General features: G+C 38.7%; 1 protein-coding gene across 8 annotated transcripts in view; it reads left to right on the top strand.

Annotated features, from left to right (window-relative positions):
- Window positions 1-20,765, top strand: part of LOC124122955 (nucleosome assembly protein 1-like 1-A) — a 42,511-nt gene extending 21,746 nt beyond the window's left edge. For 2 of the 8 annotated variants that reach the window (XM_046486159.2, XM_046486160.2), the window contains exons 11-16: window positions 262-407; window positions 1,513-1,538; window positions 2,979-3,095; window positions 3,620-3,643; window positions 4,979-5,032; window positions 17,870-20,765. In XM_046486159.2, the coding sequence (XP_046342115.1) occupies window positions 262-407; window positions 1,513-1,538; window positions 2,979-3,095; window positions 3,620-3,643; window positions 4,979-5,032; window positions 17,870-17,908 (406 nt within the window). In that variant the 3' untranslated portion in view covers window positions 17,909-20,765. Of the gene's footprint in view, window positions 1-261; window positions 408-1,512; window positions 1,539-2,978; window positions 3,096-3,619; window positions 3,644-4,978; window positions 5,033-5,191; window positions 5,239-6,441; window positions 6,461-6,514; window positions 6,549-17,869 lie in introns of all 8 variants that reach the window. The other 6 variants (XM_046486162.2, XM_046486161.2, XM_046486164.2 and 3 more) reach the window with 6 other exon arrangements.
- Window positions 20,766-24,101: the final 3,336 nt, after the last annotated feature.

The following is a 24,101-nucleotide window of genomic DNA, read 5'->3' on the forward strand; positions in this document are numbered from 1 at the left end:
TCATTAACTTTCTTTTGAGTTATATATTAACTGAATATGAGAGTTTTTGCCATATTATGTTGCTGAATTTGTGAGATTGTGTAACTAAATTTGCCTGTGAATTCCCTCAAAATAGAAAAATAAATGTGAGAACAATGCACAAATTGAGAAAAAAACAAAAACACTGAAGTTACTGGAATTATTTTTGAGGTGTTTATTTCCATGTCTGATAATGTCTAGGGAGAGATTAAAATCTGTTTAATGGAGAGAATTCTGTTTCAGTTGCAACATCACCTGGAACAAAGGCAAGAATGTGACCGTGAAAGTGGTGAAGAAGAAGCAGAAACACAAGGGTAGAGGCACAACTCGCACAGTCACCAAAACTGTACAGAATGATTCCTTCTTCAACTTCTTCAACCCGCCATCAGGTACGGACTATTGGAACTACACTAAACTGTGTTTATATCATAATGAACATGCTTATAATAAACTGTTTCTTTTGTCCCGGCCATTTGAGGTATATACAGTCATGCCCCGCTTATACGGACTTCAGTTATCCGGAAACCGATTTTCATTCAAAACGAAATAATTACTATATAAATTTACCCGTATATTCACTTTCCGGAACCCGATGGTCATTTTCATAAACGAAACACTGAAATGCACACAAAATTGTCTCACTTACCCAGACAATACACTTCCGCTGGTGGTAATCCTTTGATTCGTGAGTCAATTAACCAAGTGACACTGAGTTACGTTTGAGACGAGCTTGTTTATTGTACATGTAATCCCATTCGATAAATATGGCGTCTGTGGAGGTCAGAGGTCAAAGTTGTGACTTCAAACTGTGAGTATAGCCTGTCAACCAGCGACACGCAGTTACAGCATGCGAAAAAGGGAAATTTGGAATTATTGTTTAAAATTCAAACCTCAAAATGTGGTAAAGTTCAAACTTCCATGACAGATTTTTTTGAAACGTGTATGTCTTAAATAAAGATTGAGTGGATGTTTCTGTTTGCTCTGTTTGCTCTGTTTGCTCTGTTTGCTCTGTCATCTGTCATGAGTTGCATAATTGAAGGGAAGTAACTCTTCCAGTAAGAAGCTGGTTTCAGTTATACGGAAATTCGTTTCTACGGACGAATTGTGAAATGACGCAAGTGTCCGTATAAACGAGGCACGACTGTACAACACTTGAAATGCTTGTATCGAACTAGTCATAACAAACTTAAAATAGTGGTCCCTTTGAGTTTGTTATAACCGTAGTTTACTATACTGTCAAACTCAATTATTAAACATCATCAATACTACATTTTGGGATAGTGGGTATTCTACATGCACTGGAAGAATCCATTTGCATTGACCATGGGACATTAAGAACTACGAAATAACAATACTTTCTCAATTTGTCTGATACATCTGACAAGTCAATTAGTTTAAAGACCTAGATAAGTCCCTGATATTGCCAACTGTGATGTTAAACAATATTCACTGGCTGCCACTATCCTACAAGTAACCTCTGTTTTTGATTTCCAGTACCTGAGGGTGAAGAAGCTGACATGGTAAGTTCATGGCTGGATACTAGGACTGATACGATTCACTTGCGTATTCAGTGAATCGAACCGTATCCATTTAGGAATTGAATTCATTATTCATGGCCACAAGAATCGAATATTTATGAATATGCAATCAAGTGCATTTACATACCCTGTACCTAAAAATGATATATGCATAGATTTCTTCCAAAACAACACTCTTATGATATTTAATTTAACAGTATTGCGGTCACTGATCATTGTCACATTTGAGCTGATACTAGTACCTGGATAAGAGCAGTATATAAATGTATGATATATTAATAATTAACAAACGATGTCAAATAATTTATGTTGTTTTTGTTTCACTGAATATGACAAATAATACATAAACTGCTGACTTGTTATTGTATTCGTGAATTAATATTCGTATTCATTACCCATTTCCGTGATACGAATCGTATAGTGTATTCGTTGCAGCCCTACTGGATACAAACATTAAGCATGTCTCATTTCCTTGGGTGGGGCACGGGTGGCCCAGTCGTCTAAGGAGCTGCAATTCACTGTGCGGAATTGCACCCCTTGGGCATGCCAGAAACTTATTTTTGTGCATTCAAATCCTGGTTCGCACCGACTCTTGTTTCAAAGTTTGGCAGCACCATACCCATGCTGGTGGGTTTCACCGAAGTGGTAGACTTCTGAAACCTGCATCACTTTGGGCTTTCCTCCCACATGAAGTGGACTTGTGATATACCGTATTCGACGTAATAGGGCGCTCTCAAAATTGGAAATAGGGGGCTCTTATTAGAATATTATTTTGGTGGAAAAATCAGAGTTGAAAGATAAATTTCGTGGTTCATGCTGACGGCCTGACTGTTTATATACGACAGATATATTTTTCCAGAATTTAATTGCCCATAATTAGGGTGCATATAACACATGAGTGCGTATTATACACGAATAAATAAGTCTTGCGTACATTGATCAAGCGGAAGGAGTGCTAACTGGGATTGTTCATTTGCCAATATATTAGCAAATATCGCCGTGGGCGCTTATTAGAGCGGGGCGCTCATTACGTCGAATACGGTAATTGAAATACTGTTTGAATCGGCATTATACCCAACTCTCTCTCTCTCATTTCCATGGAGCAAAATGTGCTTATGAACATGTTTCTGTTCCAACAATCTTGTTTATTTGTTCCATTCTATGAGATTGGGACAAATGTTATGATGTTATGTTAGATCACTTAGAATTTAGAGAGAAAAATTGCAGAATGTCACAGTTTCCATGTTTCAAATATTTCTCTGAAAAAATTGACACTAACAATTTTATAAATTATGCAAGAAGAACTCATGTCATTTCTTTATTTCAACTGGTCTCTGAACGAACCTGCTCATTGCCAGAAGTATCTCATTTATGTGATTTATGTAAAAGTGCCATGAATTCACTTTTACCCTTTTATTTCAGGATGAAGACTTGGAGGCCTTATTAGCGGCAGATTTTGAAATTGGACATTTTATTCGGGAGAGGATAGTACCCAGAGCTGTGTTGTATTTTACTGGGGAAGCTTTAGAAAATGATGAGGTTTGAAAATATATTGCTTTGATTATGTTTGACACTAGTGTTTAATAGTGGTACATATTGTGTTCATGCTGAGAAAAGAAAATATTTAGTTCCCAAGAATACTGAAAAGAAATTATTTTTCCTGAGGTTCAACACACAAAAATATTTTAAATACACACAAAATATTGGTTGTCATCTAAGAAAATGTGTTTAAATTATTTGGCACCTCCTTTGAGAGAATTTTGTTTGTTTGCTTTGAACAATGGCTAAATAAATATTTCCTCTCTTTCTACCCCCTAACGTTCCCAGAACATGCTAGATGTGCTTGGCCCCATTGTAATTAAATTATGATGTCATTAAGTATGGATGATGTCATATGTTTCTCAACAATGACTGATCAACATTGAGAATATCTATAATGAACATGTTCAAATGTTATTCCACACAATTATTCTCCCCTTATGGGTAATATTAATTGATTGGGCCCTCTGTCCCAATTATTATGGACAGAAGTGTATCTTAATGTATTTGAATTTCTGTTTCAGTATGAGGAAGAGAATGAGGAAGAGGTAAGAGACTGTTAATATGGGATGATTTTGTCCATGCGCAGCTCAACTTTGATTTCTGTAGCCTAACTTTGGTTTTAGTGCTTCGGCTATAAACATTTGGTTGTTGCCTTCTAACTGGTGTATGACTGGTGTACAGCTGGTGTCCCTTGCATTGCTGCTTTCCATTTGTTGACAATGATGTTTTGTGATGGAGAAACACGTGTTATTTGTTTACCACATTAATACAGGTGACAGACATCACAACATACAATTCTTTCAGTTTATGGGTAGATGGGTTTCCACGATGAAGATTGTCACAGTTTTGGAGACAAGATATTTTGAGTACAAGTTTATGGAAATTAGAGAGAATTGAATATTCTTGGATTTTTTATTTTGGATTTCATTGGGATTACAGCCAGAAAGACAGAGAAACAATATAATTATATAAAGTACATTTAAGCAGTTCTAATCGGTAGGAGCTCAGTACAGTGTTGTAGCTGAGAATCATCATATTAACAGTAGACATTTTTCTAAGGACTTAGCTGTTCTATGGTTCTATAGTTATGGCTAGTGAATGCTAATGACTGAAGAGGGTTATACAGTAGAATCTTGCTGACTGTCATCCTTAACTGTTATGTTACCATTGTTTGGGTATATGTGCATTTAACCATTTCATCTTAGAACATTTCCACCGATGGACCTTACCTGGTGAAGAAAGACTTTTTGAGATGAACATCATTTTGGTTATTATTGGACACATAAGTAGACGTATAAAGGGTTAAAATGAACATTATCCTTATTCTAATTTGTAACAAGTACCTACCCAAATATTGCTTTGGCTCCAATAAGACTATTGTTATAACATCATAGATTTGTCTTAGTCATTGAACTGCTGTCAAAATCATTATAATGACAATTCAGTCAGTTGATGACAATGTTAATTATCAAGAGTTTTGCATCATGTATCATCTCAATTTTTGTGATAGCCACCGAGCATGCTGAGTCTCTTGACAGGGCACGATATAAATACTTATCTGTTTGAAAGTCTATAAGGACAACTTGCTTTCTCTAAGATTCTATCAGTGTTACATAAGCCACTATTCTGAAATTGAGCTGTAGACTAAGTGCTGGTGTCCACAGTACCTCACATCTGATACTCATCCATAGGTCTTGAACAGGGATGCCAGTCAATCAGGTTCTGCTGTCGACCCCAAGAGTTGCCCTCACTGCTCCTGATGGAGGTGTTGCTTTGTAGAGGGTGTAACCCTGCTGGGAGTGCCCTTGTGTCTCGTGGTTTGCTGTCTTGTGTGCCTGTCTGTGTAGCACTGCCGCACTAATGCCTATTTCTGTCCTCAGCATGACGAGGAAGGCGATTACAATGAAGATGACGACCCAGATTTCAACCCACAGGTGAGATGATTAAACATTTTTGAATGAAAAGCGTACCGGCAGGAGTATTTGCATTCCTCTAAATAGACTTGATACTGTTTTGTGTTTGTCTGATCTATGTGCATTAGTATAACCTTGTTATTGAAACTCTACGTTGACCTTTTGAAATTTGCATCTCAGCGCACTGGGAAAAAAAGTGGAAGAAAATAAGGAATATTTAGCTTATGGTGAGAAGTAGATAAAACATTCTGATTTTTTTGTGGGATCTTTTTTTTTGAAACATTTGTTTGCGTTATAGGTTTTCATTTTCAGTTGAATATTTTGACTCAAGATTACTAAAACTGTTTATTGGTGTCTTCTATATGTTCTGAGTCCATCATGGCGAGGAAGTACTTGCATCCACTCAAGCTAATTAAGAATGCATATTATGCAGTAAATTATACTTTCCCACCTCAGGGTTCTTTGGGTGTCTCGGCAATGCTTGTTCGCATTACTTTCAATGGGCAATTGTTTATTTCATATCTGCAGTCTGTGCCTAAGCCTTTTAAGCTTCTTCAAAACTTCTTTGAGAGACATTTAGAAGCTGGATAGGATATGTGGATGAACAAATTCTTCATATAAATTTGGAGCGATGATTTGGTTTAGATTCTAACATGGCTGCTTGATAAAGGTGTTAGAACCTACAGCGAAATGTTGCTTCTAATTGTAATATAGACTTTCATCCATGTATCTTATTACTAACTCCATATAGTTAGGATTCATCACTGAGAATTGCCTTTTTGTATTCTACAAATTCAAATTTCATATGTAATATGTTTTATATGTACGTAATATGTTCTCCACAATGCAAATTATCCTGCACATCTCAAATGTAATAGACACTGCAGGCTTAGGGTTCATGGGTAAAAGGCACAGACTGTTCTCTAGACTGCCTCACTGCCTCATACTAATGCAAAAATTTGCTTTGTGATTTTCAACACTAGTGAATAATATGAATTATAAATTTTAAAAAGTTCATATTCATGGGCCTTATATGTGTAATTGTATGTCATCCCCATCAACTGTCCCAGATTTTCAATTCGTAGAAATCCCATTGTATTACCAAGATGAGTCTGGGTTCAGATTGTTATTTATTTTGGTTACCTTATCCTATAACTGCAATGCGTGTTCAGTTAGTTCAGCATTATCTATTTTTGTTTGGAAAATAAAATGCATGCAAAATTAACAAAATATTCATGTTCTTATCAGAAAGGTATCATTTACAGCTTCAACATTCTTATTATGAAGAAAATTCAAATTCAAGTACTTTTGGTGGAAATTTTTTGAGTCAGCTGATTACAAACTGTATATTTGACGCATGTTTCAAAAGAGCAGCAGTTTCTGTGTGCAATATTGGTGTATGCCTTTAAGGTACTTGTTTCCTCTTCCAGCTTATCATGTAGTTATTTGGTATGTAACTTCAAAATAACCTTAACTTGTCCTTTTTCTTTTTCTCTCCCCCAGGGATCGGAGTAATCCCAAACCCATACTGAAATAGGTATATGGTTTTTGTATGTGGTCAATCTGTTGCTTTATTAATAAAAAGCCACCCTCGACAGCGTTAGAAACAAACCAAATAGTAACCGTTTGTAAAATGTACATGTTGAAATTTCCAGCTTTTTTTTTTCTCTCTCTTTTTTTCTTTCTTTTTTAAAACTGTTGTCATCTCAGGGAAAGAATTTGCTTGACTAAATTGGTTGAGTTTGCATTGGAAAATGTATTTGTAGTAAATTGTTGACGTAATGTCCATCTTGAATAGAAATGTTGAAACAAATTTTGCAGGAAAATTCCCAGGGATAGAACGTAATTTTGAGTCTACTGGTAATAATGATCAAATAGGTCTTCTTCCAAATTGATACCTTAAGAAGGTAAGCTGCCTTCAACTAGATATTCTTTGAGTTGAAGAACTCCAGATTTTTCAACATTACTATAGATAATCTGCCATCGCATGATAGATTAACTATAGTAATATGAAAGAATCGGGTGTTCTCTAAATTCGTTTTGAGTTCTATAGATGTACAGCAGAAATGATATGGCGGAGGATTGGTTTTATTCGCAGGATAATGTCTAGGAATAAAGTTCCTTCTATTTTATGTGGGGTGGCCCAGTCGTCTAAGGCGCCGCGATTCGCTGTGCAGAGTTGCATCCCTTGGGCACGCCAGAAACCTATGATTGTGGGTTCGTATCTTGGTTCGCCCCGATTATGTTTCTAGGTTTGTCAGCACCATACCCGTGCTCGTGGGTTTCACCGAAGTGGTAAACGTCTGAGACTTGCATCACTTCGGGCTTTCCTCCCACATTAAGCTGACACACCATGATATAACTGTAATACTGTTAAAAGCGGCGTTAAACCCAACTCACTCACTCACTATTTTATGTTGAAGATGTTAGAAATGTTTCGGCTGCCATGTACGCGGTGACTTTAGCTGATTTGTTACAAGACATGTTCCCTGCAAAGCATTTCAGTAATTTTGTTCTATCCCTGTGAACTATCACTGAAATTGTTCCAGTCTGATCGTCAGCAGGATTATATAGGCTATTTTCCATGCATAAGGTCGTGGAAGGACCTGCGTTATTTCTACCGCTGGCTATGTATGTTTAGTCCGCCCTCCCCCTGTGCAAGGATGTGTACCAACCTAGGCTCATCTGCATGACTGTTCAGTAATGGTTTGCATGGGATTTCAATTTCATTTTCTTACTTCACTGGTTTTGGTTCTGCTAGCCTCATTTTGTGCCCTTTGCTTTAACTATTTAAGTTCTTGTACTCACATTGTGGAATGGATGTGCTGGTATTTATCTGTTGTATTTCAGTGTTGGCTGTTTCACAGTTTTGTCTCTACGGAGATGATATGGATAGGTGGGGCAGTTTTTAGAATCTGATCTAGTAAGGAAAGATCAGCTGTTGTTGTGTAGTGGAATATGGGTGTATTGTAGGACGTTGATGATCATCTTTCATGAGGATATATGGTGTTGAAGACATTTTACCTGAAATGAAAGATTAATTTTGTTGTTGATAAGGTTTTTTTTAGTTTGAATTGGGTTTGTAGATGTTTAATTTTTAATGCTTTCGTTACTGTATCTCCAAAATTCTAGAAACAGCTTGAGTTTGTTTACATCGTGCATGTTGTGGATTAAATTAATGGCTCGGTATTGAGTCGAAAAGGTTGTATTTGTTTTCAAGAGTAGCTTTTTTTATCGTTGTTTCCATGATCACCTGGATCATGCAAAGGTTTTTAAACTTTTTCTGAAAAATGTATGTTTAGAAGAAAGAAGTAAAAAAGTTTGGAGAGGTTTTATGTGATTATTTTTAGTAGTGATAACAGGTTATGTTACTGTTTATTGATTCTGGGGGTTCCGTTCTTTAACCAGTGAAGCACGTGAGGACTGGTACATTTGAAGGTGGTGAGCCTGTGGGGACTCGCTGTTTTTCTTTTGACTTGTCATTTCAGTATGGCAGAATATTAGACAAATTTCTGGTATGATGTTGCAGTTTTACACTGTTTTGTTCCCTTTCTCAGGGTATTTGGTGGCTCAGTGTTCTAAGGCACTACCATTCACTTGTCTGGTCATGGGTTTGAGTCCCAGGTTTGCCCAAGACATGATCCTTAGTTTGTTGGCAAATACCTGTGGGTTTCATCAAAGTTGTAAAAGTCTCCAATCTGCGTCAGTCATTCAGTTACGGTGGTATTGCCCAGAATATGCATAACAATTGATGGTTTCAGTAGTCGCAAAAAGTTGTAATTTGATCATAATATATGCATAAGTAAACATAATTAGCAACGATTATGATAACTTCAGATTAGAGTACCTCTCCTTTGGGTTGAGTACCATCTCATTAAAATCAGATCTAAGTTCTCGCTGCCGCTAAACAAAGATCTGAGGACATCCCATTATGGGTCACGTCAGATTGGCCTTGAGCGAACTTTGACTGACCACTGAAACGACCAACAAGAAGTCAACATCAGCCGATCAGAAGGCAGCTTTCTCGAGCTTTACGGCACTCGTTTCAACCTGGTGACTTCCATCACAGACTACGCTTGAAAATCTTGACACAGTTCTCGATTAAAATTTTGAAAACTGAAAACGAACATTGCGGAATGTCTAACATATGTTTGAGATTGTATACCAGTGCTTCCCACATACTGTGCAACGCCTCCTCCGTTCAATTATTTATCCCACGGATGCGAGAGAAAACGGAAACAGTCGTACGGGCCATAACTGTCGTTCAGAATGGTTAGAAAATACATTCAGACTGACACTTTCATGAGGTGGTAAGCGACGCTTTGATTGGTCGGATGAAAGGTCGTTCTGACGTGACCCGTAATGGGATGTCCTCAGATCTTTGTTTAGCGGTAGCAAGAACTAAGATCTGATATTAATGAGATTGGTTTGAGTACACCAGGGAGGAAAATAGCTGATTTTGACATTGTCAGCAATACTTTATTCATTCCTATTACATTGATCAGTATAATTACCAAGCCTTAATGTTAGCTTTATACTATTGCAATAGTGAAAAGAGCCCCAATGGAGATTCTGCATGGGAAACGTCCCCAGCAAACTATGCTGCTCTCTGGGACTTCATTGGTGGCATACGTCACGCCGAAGACCTGAGTTCGATTCCCTACATGCGTACAATGTATGAAGCCCATTTCTGGTGTCCCCCAGAACTGGAATATTGCTAAATGCGGCGTAAAACCATACTCACTCACTCATTGGTGGCATGTCATTGTGCCCATATGGTGTTTGTCGTTGCTCGTGTCTTCAGTCACATGTTTGCATAGTCAAGATTCAATCTTTTCCAGGCCGCTTATATAGCTGATATATTGTTGACTGCAGCGTTAATAACCTTTCTCTGTCATTCCAACCTACAGTATAATTGTCTTAGAATTGTACGAGCAATGAATTCTGTTGTCGTTGAAAAACAATATCATGAAGTAAAGGTAGCACAATGTGTTAGCGTTTTGAAGATGCTCAGGGGTCTTTAAAACCTCAGCTGGGGATCCCCCTAAATCTTGAATTGTTTGCATAAGGATTAGATGACAAGACTCCATTGTCTTCCATCTCAATCTTCACATGTGACTGAGAGATAAGTATTGTATTTATACACACATTCAAGTTATTTGCCTCTATAGACCAGGTTTAAAAAATAATAATTGAATAATTGAATTACGAATCCGCCGACTCCAAAGAATCAAAATATGAAAAACGTGTTAAAAAAACAATTCATTTATGGTCACTGTCAATAGAAATAGAATTAAAAAAACAATGAAAAATAATTAGAAAAATTATTATTTCAAAAATAACAATTGACCTACGAATCTGTCGACTCCAAAGAATCAAAATATGAAAAATGTGTAAAAAAACAATTAATTTGTGGTCACTGTCAATTCGACCTACTGACCTAAATGTTTGGGTATAAAATCTGCAATAACACCCAAGAAACAAGAAGAAAAAAAAAACTGAATGCAAAACAACCAAACCTGACAAGCAATGTATTTAATGATGAAATACTATACTTCATATAATAAGCGCCCCGCACTAATAAACGATATTTTCTAATATATTGGTGAGTGAACAATCCCAATTAGCACCCCTTCCGATTGAGCAATGTACACAAGACCTATTTATTCGTGTATAATACGCACTCGTGTTTTTATGCACCCTTAATTATGGGCAATTAAATTCTGGAAAAATATAATTTTCTTATATAAACATTTCAGATGTCAGTATAAACCACAGATCTTTCACCTGTTTTTTTCCACCAAAATAATATTCTAATAAGAACCCCTTATTTCTAAATTTTAGAGCGCCCTGCGCGCTTATTATGTCAAATACGGTAGTGTGGTAGATTTGGGGTGGGTCTCTGTAGCTGCATGAATATGTGTGCGATGATCTGTTGACCACTCTTCCAACATGAGCATGTGATTGTTAGTTGTTGTTGTCATGACTACTCCAGACTAACATCGGGCTCTGCTGCTTTTGAAATGTACGCTCCTGATTATTGGTGTTAAAATCTCTTGTCTCCAGGATGTTTGAAAAGAAACAGTTTACATCATTGAGAGAATCTGGGATTGCAAAGCTTTCCATCTTCAATCTCCTGTAAAAGATTTTTTTGGGGTTGCTCATGTCTTTGTTGTGGTTCCAAAAAGTCATAATGAAACAGATGTATATTGTGGATCTCCAAAATCATAGATGATTCAATATTCTGAATAGTTTTAGTCAACATGGTTCTGTTGGTTTGCCAGGAAGAGGAGCTGAAAGACTAAGATCGATACTCTTTGTAGTGATAAGAATGTGCTCTTTGTGGATAATTTAGGGGCGGTGGGGTAGCCTAGTGGTTAAAGCGTTCGCTCGTCACGCAGAAGACCCGGATTCGATTCCCGACATGGGTACAATGTGTGAAGCCCATTTCCGGTGTCCCCCGCCGTGATATTGCTGGAATATTGCTAAAAGCGGCGTAAAACCATACTCGCTTGCTCGCTGTGGATAATTTAGACCAAGAGATGTCGGTACCCTCGTCGTGGAAGCGTTTTGTTCTTCATTCAAAAGGCTTGGGGTTCATTTCTTGTGGGTACAATGTTTGTTGTCCACAGTAGTGATGTTACTGGAATATTGGTAAAAGCAGCGTAAAACTGTACTTGCGTACTGAGACCAAGAATCCTGTAGATGAATCCAGGGGGATGAGAAATTTCCACAGATCCGAGGAATTCCTCTGCTTTCTTTATGTCATGGTCACTTTTGTGATGCATGCCATTTCAATTTACTCAAAAATCAGGTAGTCTCCAGACTTCAGCCTGATTGCCGGAGAGCAGAAGGTCAAAAGTCGAACCCCCACATCATACCAACGAGCATAAAAGATAGTACTTAATGTTACCCTGCCTGGCGCTTGGCATTTAGGGGCTGAAACAAGGACTGGTCGGCTCGGAGTCTGTGTCTTAGTGGGTTATTCATGTTAAACTGTGGCATGGTATGTCAGTGGGCAAGCACTATAAAATTGGCATTATTTCTGATCAACACACTAAGACACACATACACACACATGCAATAATCTTGAACATGGCATAAAACCCCTTTTCACCTCCAGAATAGGTTATGTTTCTCCTAGTTATCATATGAATTCAACATGAATTTTCAAGGCTTGGTGTTGCTGTGATTTTTTTTCTGCCTTAGCGATGCTAATGTATGAACAGTTTTAAGCCAGAACACATTATGATGTAATTGTCATGTCAAGACAGATGGATATATCTTATGTACTGGTCTTAAGGTCTGGGGACGACTTCGTCATAGCTGGTCCTCACTTTATTTCACATATTTACATCGATGAGCTTTCTGATTCAAAGGATTTTATTATGTCTCCTATGCTTTGGAAGAATGCTTTTAGAATGGAAAGCAACAGAACCTGGTATATTGCGAGGGGCGGTCGGGTAGCCTAGTGGTTAAAGCGTTCGCTTGTCACGCTGAAGACCCAGGTTCGATTCCTGACATGGGTACAATGTGTGAAGCCCATTTCTGGTGTCCCCCGCCGTGATATTGCTGGAATATTGCTAAAAGCGGCGTAAAACCATACTCACTCACTCACTGATATATTGCAAATGAAATTTTCAAGTATAACAGGACACAAAAAATCATTCTAGTAGTCAGTGGTGTAGCCTCAAGGTAAAATGTTCAACCAGGTTCAACTTTCCCCCAGTGTGAGCCCTGCCTCCTGCCCTTGTACAGCTGGAATAATGCTAACAATGGCATGAACCCTTTTCACTCACTCACTTCATCATTAGGGGGCACGGGTGGCCCAGTCGCTGTGCAGAGTTGCGTCCCTTGGACATGCCAGAAACCTATGATTGTGGGTTCGAATCCCGGTTCGCCCCGATTATGTTTCTAGGTTTGTCAGCACCATACCCGTGCTCGTGGGTTTCACCGAAGTGGTAAACGTCTGAGACCTGCATCACTTCGGGCTTTCCTCCCACATTAAACTGACAAGCGGCGATATAACTGGAATACTGTTAAAAAGCGGCGTTAAACCCAACTCACTCACTCACTGACTCACTTCATCATTATCATAATCATTTGACAGTTGTGACTTAAGCCCCTAGTCCGAGACCGAGTCTACTAAAGTTTCTTGTGGTCTTGTGAGGTCAGTTTATACTGGTCTACATACTTATACTCAGATCATTCCAACATGCAAGTTTGTCATTGTTGACTTGAAAGTTTTGAGGCTCAGGCTGTTTGAGTTTTCACTCAATCATAATGATAATGCTCATTTTCATTAAAATTAGATAAACAAAGATCTGAGGACATCCCATTAAGGGTCCTGTCAGAACAACCTTTCATTCGACCAATCAGAGCGTCGCTTACCAGATCATGAAAGTGACAGTCGGAATGTGATTTCTAATCATGCAACCTCAAAGACTTTAACACTGGGTATTCCGAGCGATAGTTACGGGCTTAACAAATAAATCTATACAATCTAGACCATCTATTAGCCATCCCAGAATGTTCTTTTGTTCAGGTTTCAATTTTTTTATCAAGAATTTGTCAAGATATGTTTTGGAGCGTAGTCGCCACTTTGAAATCAGTGCTGTAAAGCACGAGAAATCTGCCTTCTGATTGGCTAATGTCGACTTCTTGTCAGTCATTCCATTGGTCGGTCAAGGTTCGCGCAAGGTCGGTCTGACGTGATCCGTAATGGGGTGTTCTCAGATCTTTGTTTATCAGTAGCGAGAACTAAGATCTGAATTAAATCAGATTGGATAATGCTGGGTGTAGTGTATACAATGAGACCCATGGCTGCTGTGATAGTAGCTGACGGTCAGCTGTTCTGCTGATTACAGCGTTACTGTTTTATATTAATTCTGCAACTGCGTCATACTGCTGATATCTAAATTAGATTTTGGTTATATTGGCTTTGGGTTATTTCCTGAGTTTGGAAATAGCTTATTAATTTAACAGTAGTCACTCGTTCAATCGCCATATCATACGACGATGCTTCTTATCAGATGTAACTCTTGACACCTGTATCAATGCATATGAAATGTACTGTCTCCATTACCATTTGTGAGAATGTTATTTCTGCAGCTTGTGACAAGTTTTACTCATGAAACTATTACAACTGTTTTATCCATGGAGCATGATTGTGAAATGGTTTTGAAAATGTTGAACGAACTTCTCAAATCTCCATATTTGAGGCTCGGTCTCGTGCATCCAACTGTTGTGAAGCTGATATTGTTTGCATGTTTGTTGTTCTGCATATGGCTGCCAAGTATACCTTGCATCAGCAGTGCTTCAACATTGTATCACTTCATATTCATTATCCACAATTCAGCATCTTATTCCAGGTACACATTTGGGGTCACGGGGCAGAATAGTCTTCCAATACCCCATGCTTGTTACGTGTGGGTTTCCGACCTGTGAAGATCCTGGTTAGAATAGGTCTTCAGAAACCCATGCTTGTCATAAGAGGTGACTAACAGGATTGGGTGGTCAGACTCGCTGACTTGGTTGATGCATGTCATCGTATCCCAATTGCGTGGATCGATGCCCATGATGTCAATCACTGGATTGTCTGGTCCAGACTGGTTTATTTACAGACCGCTGTCATATAGCTGGAATATTTCTGAGTGCGGCGTAATACAACAAACAAACAAAACATGTGGGTTTCCTGGTTAGAATAGGTCCCCATGAACATATGCCTTTCGTAAGAGGCGACTCAGTGGATGGGCTTAGTTATATGGTTGATTATGTCTCGTCGTATCCCAATTGCAAGGATCGTTGCTCATACTATCAATCACTGGATTGTCTGGTCCAGACTTGATTATTTACAGACCTCCGTCATATAGCTGGAATTTTGCTGAGTGCGGCGTTAAACAACAAACGAATGAATGAAATGAATTATGGGGATTGGGTGCTCACTGTGTATACATGGTGAACCCTAGGCATTGCGAATGGTAAAGGTTTCAACAATTTGTTTGAACCTGTTGAAAGGTTTCTCTGAGGAGGCAGTGAAATTGCTGACTATGTTCCATATTTGGAATTTATCAGCAAATTGTTCCATTTACAGTGTTGATATTATCATTAGTTTCTATGTGTATATGATTGGATGTGGTGTTACCTTGTTATGAACATGCATTGTTGACAACAGTATTGTATGATATCTTGTTATTAACATAAATGTTCTGTTTCATAATGTGTTTAATTTTATAGTCTTCAAAATTCTGTGCACACATTCCAAAAGGTTTACGGTTGTACCAGTTATTTTAGATGGTGACAATCTTTTGATTCTTTCCCCATTGGGTAGTAAAGTTAATCACTGTTCCTAGGCCCTGATAGAGTGGACCCCTGCCTACACTGCTTCATCAGTTAACTGGAAATATTGCTGACTAGAGAATTTCTTTTAAAACCCAATCGTTTTTTACTTTGAGACATCTCTGACTGTTAAACCTAATTTTTTGGTATATTCCACCTGCAATATAGCTGGGATAATCCGACTGTTGAGTGAAGTCCTTGCCCTTCATACAGTTTTTGCACCCCCCCCCCCCCCCCCCCCCCCCAAAAAAAAGGAATAGGCACCAAGTGCACAGGTCACAAAATAGGTGAAGTTAAGCAATGTAGGTCATGGAATGGGAGGCAACAGGTGGCCCAGTTGTTTAAGGCCAGCAATTCGCTGTGCAGAGTTGCATCCGTTGGGCAGGCCAGAAACCTATGATTGTGGGATCAAATCCTGTGTCGCCCCGATTATGTTTCTAGTTTTGTCAGCACCATACCCATGCTCGTGGGTTTCACCGACGTGGTAATCAGAGACATCCTTCACTTTGGGCTTTTCTTCTACATTAATCTGAGTCACCGTGATATGACTGGAATACTGTTAACAGTGGCGTTAAACCCAACCATTCACTCACTCCTTGAATGGGTAACTGTGTTCGGCAGCTTGGCTCCTGAAAGTTTCTAGGGCCTCGGTCCTGCCCCACACTGAAGCAGATGTACACATGTGGTGTGTCTCCTTGGGCAAGTGACTTCGTTCAAAATGTGCCTCTCTTCACCCAGCAGTGAATGGGTACCCGGTGAGATGAGATGGCAGTGTGTCTATTAACCAGCTTGGGTTGTATACTCCCCAGGTAGCTGAGAATGTTGAGTGCATACTGATCCGATGACCTGGGTAATAAGTCCACTTTAAGGAACCACATAGTGGATGGAGAACAGCCCCTGACAAATGCACTTATTATTATTATCACATCGTACCTTCAAGTCTGTTGAGTATCATCATTCCTTGGTGGTGTGGATTCGTTGTTCATGCTTCCAGTCTCTGGTGTGCCTGGTCCATCAGTTATTTACAGAGAGCTGTAATAGAGCTGGAATGTTAAGGAAAACCTTAATTCATTTATTTCTTGACAAAATTGATGCCTCCATTTGATAGTGAAACCGAAATGGTAATGGAGTAAATAAGAACCTTGGTTGATATGTGCCTGAGTGCATTTTCCATGCGTTATGTGCCATCACAGGGGACCCAAATAGCTCAGTCTAAGATGCTGCAACATGCTGTGCACAGTTGCTTCCCCTTAACTGCCAGGATCTGCTTCATGGTTTTGAATCCCAGATTTGCCCTAATGATCATTAGCCCTTGCTTGATCCTGCAGGCACCATACCCATGTCCGTTGGGCTCACCATATACTTAAACATCACAATCCTGCTTCACATTTAGCTTTCTCCCTGACACTGATTTGGCTAATAAACAGCAAAAAGAACTCACTTCCTGAATGATTCTTAAATTTTATCACTAAGGTGTGAGATTAGGATAATCTTAATTGTTAAAGCTACATAAATTCATTGTCTGAAGTCTTTTGCCATTAATCATTCAGTATAATGATAAATTTTCCACTGATATTCATGTTTCTACTTGAAAATAGGGTTTTTTTTACTTAATTTCTTGCCAACTTTTCCTATTCTTGTCTTGACTAAGATGTGAAATTTGTCAGTCAGTTGAGATCCCCAGACATGTATGACATGTTCTAAGTATGTTGCAGGAAACAACTGCATTCTATAGTGACAAGACGGCTATGGTGACCATGCGATCTAGGTCACCGCAACTTGTTGTGCAGAGTTTCATCCCTTGCCTGGGACAGGATCTGTAGATCATGAGTGTTACCTGATAGTAATCCTTGCAGGGCTTTATCAAGGATTCTAAATTAAGTGCCCTCGGCAGGCAAATTTCGGGTGGGGGGAATCATTATTGTCATAGGTTTCACTTTCCTAAATTGTGAAGTATTTTAACATTGCATTCAGAGCAATGTTGTTAAACTAAGCATTTAAGATTATTCCTCATTATTGGTCCTGTTATCAGTGAGGTTTTAGACAAGTTACTTCTACAGAGCCTGTCATTAGTTATAACTATGTAAACATTTATTGGAAAATGTATAATTCCAATTTGGGTATTTTTACAGACAATTGCTGCAGATTCAGGGCTGAATATCAGCTTCTGAGTAGCTCTAGATGAACCCCTGCTTTGGGTAGTCAGCACTATTCCCATGTTCACGGGTTCCATAACATTCATAATGTCTGGCCGCCATGATTATTTTAGGCATCTTGTCCTACTTATTTGGCTATTTGACCTATGTTTGGGTTATTTGACCTTCTTCGTCACATTTGGTTTGCCAACTTTATCTGATGTTTGACCCATTTAATCTGTTGCATGGCCCATTTTATCAGTTTCATGACCCACTTTATCAGGTACTTGGTGGACTTTATCCATTGCATGACCCACTTCATCAGTTACTTTACCCACTTTATCTTGACCTTGACCTACTTAATCACTGTTGTTCTACATTTCAGGGTGAAGGAGGCAAACCGGCTGAGTGTAAGCAGCAATAACCAGGTCATCATGGACGTTTCTGAAACAACATTTCTCTGAAGCACATGTGTCTTCTGCTGGTCCAACATTTCAGTCAAATTTACCTCAAATTCTGTGAATATCAAGCTTTTCTAGAACCCTTGTGTGGCTTTTGCAGGTTTCAACTGTTTATGCCTAGATGAACTGAGGGTGATGATAAAAGCTAATCCAATCTGTAAATGTGATCCTTATGGGGAAAGAATTGTAGGAATAAATATATGTCTTAATTTATCTGATATTGATAATATGCAACTAGTAAGTCCTCTCGTGCCAGTATTCCAATTTTGTAGGCTTACGACAAAAATGTGATGTTCACAAGATATATTTAGGTTGCTTTGACTTGAAAACATGGGATCCTAGTCTGGATGGAAGAGTCCACTTCAGACAGAACATGCCTGAATACTGGTTGCCTCACTGAACACCCTTTGTTCAGAATGGAATGGACCTTGTGCATGCTTCGAGTTTCAGTCAGGACATTCACGGAGGTGCATTGAATGTGTGCATACTATATCATGGACAACATATTTTTTGGAATCTTCCACTGTAAATGGACTTTTCGAAGGATTGACTACTTTACTGCTCATTAAAGGACCAGAGTCAACGTCGGCTGGTTTCCATGGTTATGCTGTCGGTTGTGTCGCAGCTTTTGCATTTATCTGTTTCTTCTATCATTGATAACACCACTTCTGTTGAACTTCTCTGTTTGGACGTTTCTGAAATTCTAGTTTAGAATTCATGTTAATTGCTCAGAAGTCCCGAATCTCTTCTCCTTGTCAAAGTTGAAATTTTGATGTACTAGTTACTGTTTGGTGTTAAATGTTGGCAAAGTGAGATGAAACTTGTTGGTAAATGCCCTGTGCCAGGTCCAGTTAGCAAGCAAGCTTGAGCAGCAACTGTTATAGCTCTGTTGATGTATTAGAACTCAACAGTTCGAAATGCTGCACAGGCTTTCTGGAACCTAGGCCTGTACTTAAAGACTTCAGCAATTATTTGTGAATTCTACACTTCTAATACAGCTTTTTCATGTCGCAGTTTTTAATGTGAAAATGAAATAAACGCCTCTTATTTTCACAAGTATTTAGTATTTACTTCAGAGCATATTTTTGTAACGAATGAACACGATGAATGCAAGGTAAACGTGCTAAAACTTCAGGATTGTTTTGATCTTTCATTTGAGATGCTAGCAACCTGAGAATGATATTATATTGACAGACTTCTTCAAATCATTGAAGGAGGTATTGTTTAGAGAAGTCAGAATGTGATCTGTCATGAGCTGATGCAGTTATAAATATCAATCAAATGCAGGAGAACGGACAGTGATAGCTGGTTACTTAGTAGCTTTTGAATGGCTACGGTGAAATGGAAATGTTGGGAGTTTGAAACCCATATTGAATTATATTTGACCTTGGTGAAGTGAGATGATGTAAATAAAATTCTACTGTCACACCAGTAGTCAGTCTACAAATTCACCCAGCAAGCCTACTATCCCAAAAAGGTGGTTGGCTGACTCAGAAAATACCCAGTTTCTGTTAGCCATTGAACTTGGCTGGGGTTGAGAGCTAACTGAATCCCTTTTGTGATCAGATTGTGCCCTTGAGGATGTGGATTTGAATACACATTTGATGCAGAGCTCGGACATTTTTTGCACATTTCATTTTGGAATTTAAGTACACCCTAAGCTAAACCGACCCTTAATTGAAATATACCAATTGGCGATTCCTCTGAGACGGCTTCAAAACAGCTGTTCTAGATTCTCAAGTCTCGTCAAGCACAAGATGCGGACCATTACATTTTCAACTTTCAAAGAGATAAACTTTCTATGCATGGAATTAATGGTGCAGAATGAAGGAACGATATGCTGTGTATCTTTCATACGTCAAAGATGGATAAGCTGTCACAGGATCATGTTATAAATTTTCTTTGTATTTGATGATGTTGGTGGAATTATTAATCATATTTGTGCATTAAATTGTGGGCATTTTTTCATGTTGTGTGTTTGTACAGCTTTTGTCTAACTTTATGATTTTATTATTTAAATTATTCACACAGCTCCACACATTCTGAAACAAGTCTTGAAATTTAGAAAGTGTTCTGTTTGTGAATTCAGGTTCAGGAAATTTATTTTTCTATTTACTGGAAGAGGGGAACTAGTGTTCAATTTTAATTCTGATTTGTTAAAGCATTTTGTTCATTACAGGGTTTTTTAGGACTTCTTAACACTAAGTACTAGGTATTAAATGAAAGTGTTCCAGTGAGGGAATGGCATGATGGGTGACATTTTATTTTGAAAACTATAAAATCTTTGTTTTGTTGTGTGATGTTTGTGAGAGCTCATCTCATGACTGCTTTGGTTATATGTATGCGTCCCTCTGATGAAGTCCAGTATTTAATGTCTTGTTGAAAACCACATTTTCTGTGATATGATAATTGTAAACTCTTTGAAGCAGCAGGCACCAAAACAATAACATGACTTCATTTTGTCATATGCATTCTTTAATTTGGGCCCCTTCTTTTGAACAAGTCTGGGATAAAGCTGCTAGCAAATTATGCATGATTTTTGTAATCTATACAAATCCATAATTATTTGTCGTAATTTGATTTTATGTAGTTTTCATTCTCATTCACATAAAACTATTTCTGTATAGTTTATTTTAGTGTGGATGTTTTATATGAAAAGGGAAAACAAACAATATCTTTGAAACTTAAGCTGGTTAAGCCAGGAAAGATTCGTCAGAACCAGTTTAAGTTTCCACTTCTCTTATGTTCAGCTTATCCCATTGTGACCTGGTATTCAACTGACTTTTATTGCCTAAAAGCTGATAAACTTGTCTAACTGTACACATGTGTTTGTCATTACTAATCCACTGGTACTAAAATGACAGGCAAGAGCATGTTGAAAAGGGAGACAACCTGGTTGGATTATGTGTCTATTTTGATAAGTACCTTACTACCCATTCATCACCATTTCTTTGTTTTGAATGGAATCGGGAGATATTCTCAATAATGCCACAAAATTTAAAAACATAATTATTGTTGAAATTGTAACATACAAAAGTTGTCCCTCATTTTCTGGGAGGGGTGAAGTAGCCTAGTGGTTTAAGTGTTCACTCTTGGCTGAAGACACCGGTTAGATTCCCCAAATTGATACAATGTGTGAAAGCCATTTCTAGTGTCCCTCCATTATATTACTGGAATATTGCGAAAAGCAGTATCAAACAATACTCGCTCATTCATTCCTCATTTTCAGAAGCACTGTCTATGTGAAATCTCTGAGTTGTGAGGGGGGCACGGGTGGCCCAGTCTTAGGCGCAGCAATTCGCTGTGCAGAGTTGCGTCCCTTGGTCACGCCGGAAACCTATGATTGTGGATTCGAATCCCGGTTCGCCCCGATTATGTTTCTAGGTTTGTCAGCACCATACCCGTGCTCGTGGGTTTCACCGGAGTGGTAAACGTCTGAGTCCTGCATCACTTAAGGCCTTTTATATATATATTCGGACGAGCCAAAAGACACCTTTTTTTAATTCTGGGATTGCAAAACAAGGTACATATCAAGTAAAGTATTCATGTGAAAAAATCTTTGAATCTCATTTAACATGTTCCAACAAATCAGACTGTCCACACATTTCCCAATGATACAAGGTTGGAAATAGCCACCCAGTGATGTTGCACTTGTGACATTCTGTGCTATGAGATTGAGGCAGGAGCGACATCACTTCCGAAGTTGGGCGGTCGGGTAGCCTAGTGGTTAAAGCGTTCGCTCTTCACGCCGAAGACCCAGGTTCGATTCCCGACATGGGTACAATGTGTGAAGCCCATTTCTTGTGATCCCCGCCGTGATATTGCTAAAAGCGGTGTAAAACCATACTCACTCACTCACTCACTTCCGAAATGAAACTGGGGGGATGAAATGGTCGAGGGTATTATCAAATACCCTGTCGATATAATGTGGATAATCGATGATGTGTGGGGCGAGAAACAGTTATGGCTTGATCTTGGAATGGGCTGTAGTTGAATTCGTAAGCAAGCTAAATCGTAGACCCCTACAAAATGCAGGGTGAAGTCGACAGCAAATCATATTGGGAAATAGATTTGAATAATTATTTATTGCAGATTCATATTCAATTATAATGTGGCAAAGGTATTTCAAATGTTAAATTTTATATGACAATAAATGCTTAACAACTCTTTTATTGCACTTTGCTAGAATATCAAACAGTTTGATGATAATAATTATTCAATTCCAAAATAAAAAAGTCTAAGAATTCACTCCCGCTTTGTCTACGAATTTCCTGTAAATTGTGTCGAAAAGTTGACGGTGTCAACGAATTAACCGCTGATGTGTGGTGGCGAACCGCTTCCAGGCTGCCGTTGTTCAAAGCGATCTAACTCCCATACCTCATCATTGACAGACGTACGACAGTTGTTGCGCTAGGGTTTTTTTTGTGGTTTTTTTTTTTTTTACAACGGCACTCAGTAGTTCATTTTGTAATTACCCCAGACAGGGGTTTGAAAACCTGGTTCTTTTTTTTTTAACTTTGCAAAAACTAACAATTGTGGAAAATATTAAAGCATGATGTCCGAAATTGCCGAGAGCTGATTGGTCAAATATGAGAATTTCCCTCGGATTCCCGAAGTTCCGGGAATTTTCCTTCTAGAATGCACTCATTTTACTCCTTGCTTTTAAAAGTTTATTTTCTAAACCCCCCTACACTGTAAAAAAACAAATTCTCATGTCTGGATATGTAGCACAACAGTGGATTTGGTCATGACAAGAATGAAGGTTCTTTTTTAAGATTGGAAAATGAATTGCATATTTATACAATATCAGATTGTGGGATATGTTTACGTACCAACATGGTACCACTGTGCCCATTAATGACTGAAACAATGAGGATATATACATTTCAAACTGCTTCACAAAATGTTGCGATACTTTTCATGGATAAGACAATATAAGATTAGTCTGTCCTCTCAAATCAACCATATTTTCCTCTAGTTTGCTGAGGATCACCACTTTATAAGGTGGTACGTCAAATTGTGTGCTTCTGTCATGAAATAGCCAAAGACAATATTAATCAGTCACATCACCCGTCAAAATGGGAGTATCTGAGCAAAACTGAAACGTCCAACACAATCGGCGAATACCAATTCATTGTCCAAACAAACAACTCTCAGTGGAGCGTATGTGGTCAACGTGCATGATTCGATCACAGCCTGGCACCGTCGTCTCATGCTCCCAATAAGTGTGTGAATAGTTGCGAAGGGAAGATTGTCCACTCTTCAGTATGAGCATTGCCGTGTTACGTGAAGGACAGGGCGCCTTGAGAGGGCGATCTGCAGCTCGTTCCACATGTGTTCGATTGGGTTGAGGTCTGGTGACCGGCCTAGCCACTCCATGCGGAAACCAGCCTTACGGAGGCGATTACGCTCTGTGTGAGTAGAAACGTACACGCCACTGGCGGTCCGCGGTCATTTCTGAGTGTGGTGGCAGTCACGAAGTGATAAGGAAAAATATTTCTTCCTGCAGTGTGTTGGAACCACCTGTATGTCGCTGGGTTTGTTTGTTGTTTAACGCCACACTCAGCAGTATTCCGGCTTTATAACGGCGGGCTGTAAATAATCGAATCTGGACAAGACATCATGAGCATCAATCCGCGCAATTTGGATACGATGATATGCACCAACCAAGTCGCTCCTTACGACAAGCATAGTCGCCTCTTACGACAAGCATGGGTTGCCGAAGACCAATTCCAACCCGGATCTTCAGGATATACTGCATGTGCAAGCTGTGGCTTGTTTGTGGTTCATTCTTCCCCGCCCTGAAGGCGGGGAAGTATACGGGAAACGTTAATTTTGTAGCATGTATGTCGACATGTTTGTTTACGGAATTTACGGAAACAAAACATACAAATCATGTGCGTGGAATGTTGATGCTATTCTTTTCCAGCAATAAGAGATACTTCAAAATCGTCTTTATGTAGTGAATTGATGCATCTGACCGTTTCTGGTCATTAACTGACATTATCAAACCATTCATGTGTAATCCGATGTCCTTTTTTCCTCAAGGACTAATTTCCTGATTTTCACGGTGTATACAAAAGAAGAACTGAACTCCGGAGATCGTAAATAACAGCATAATATAAAATATGTTCTGAATATGCTTATTCATGAACA

The sequence above is a fragment of the Haliotis rufescens genome, unplaced genomic scaffold (assembly GCF_023055435.1).
Source record: "Haliotis rufescens isolate VD_foot unplaced genomic scaffold, xgHalRufe1.0.p SCAF_6, whole genome shotgun sequence".
NCBI lineage: Eukaryota > Metazoa > Mollusca > Gastropoda > Lepetellida > Haliotidae > Haliotis > Haliotis rufescens.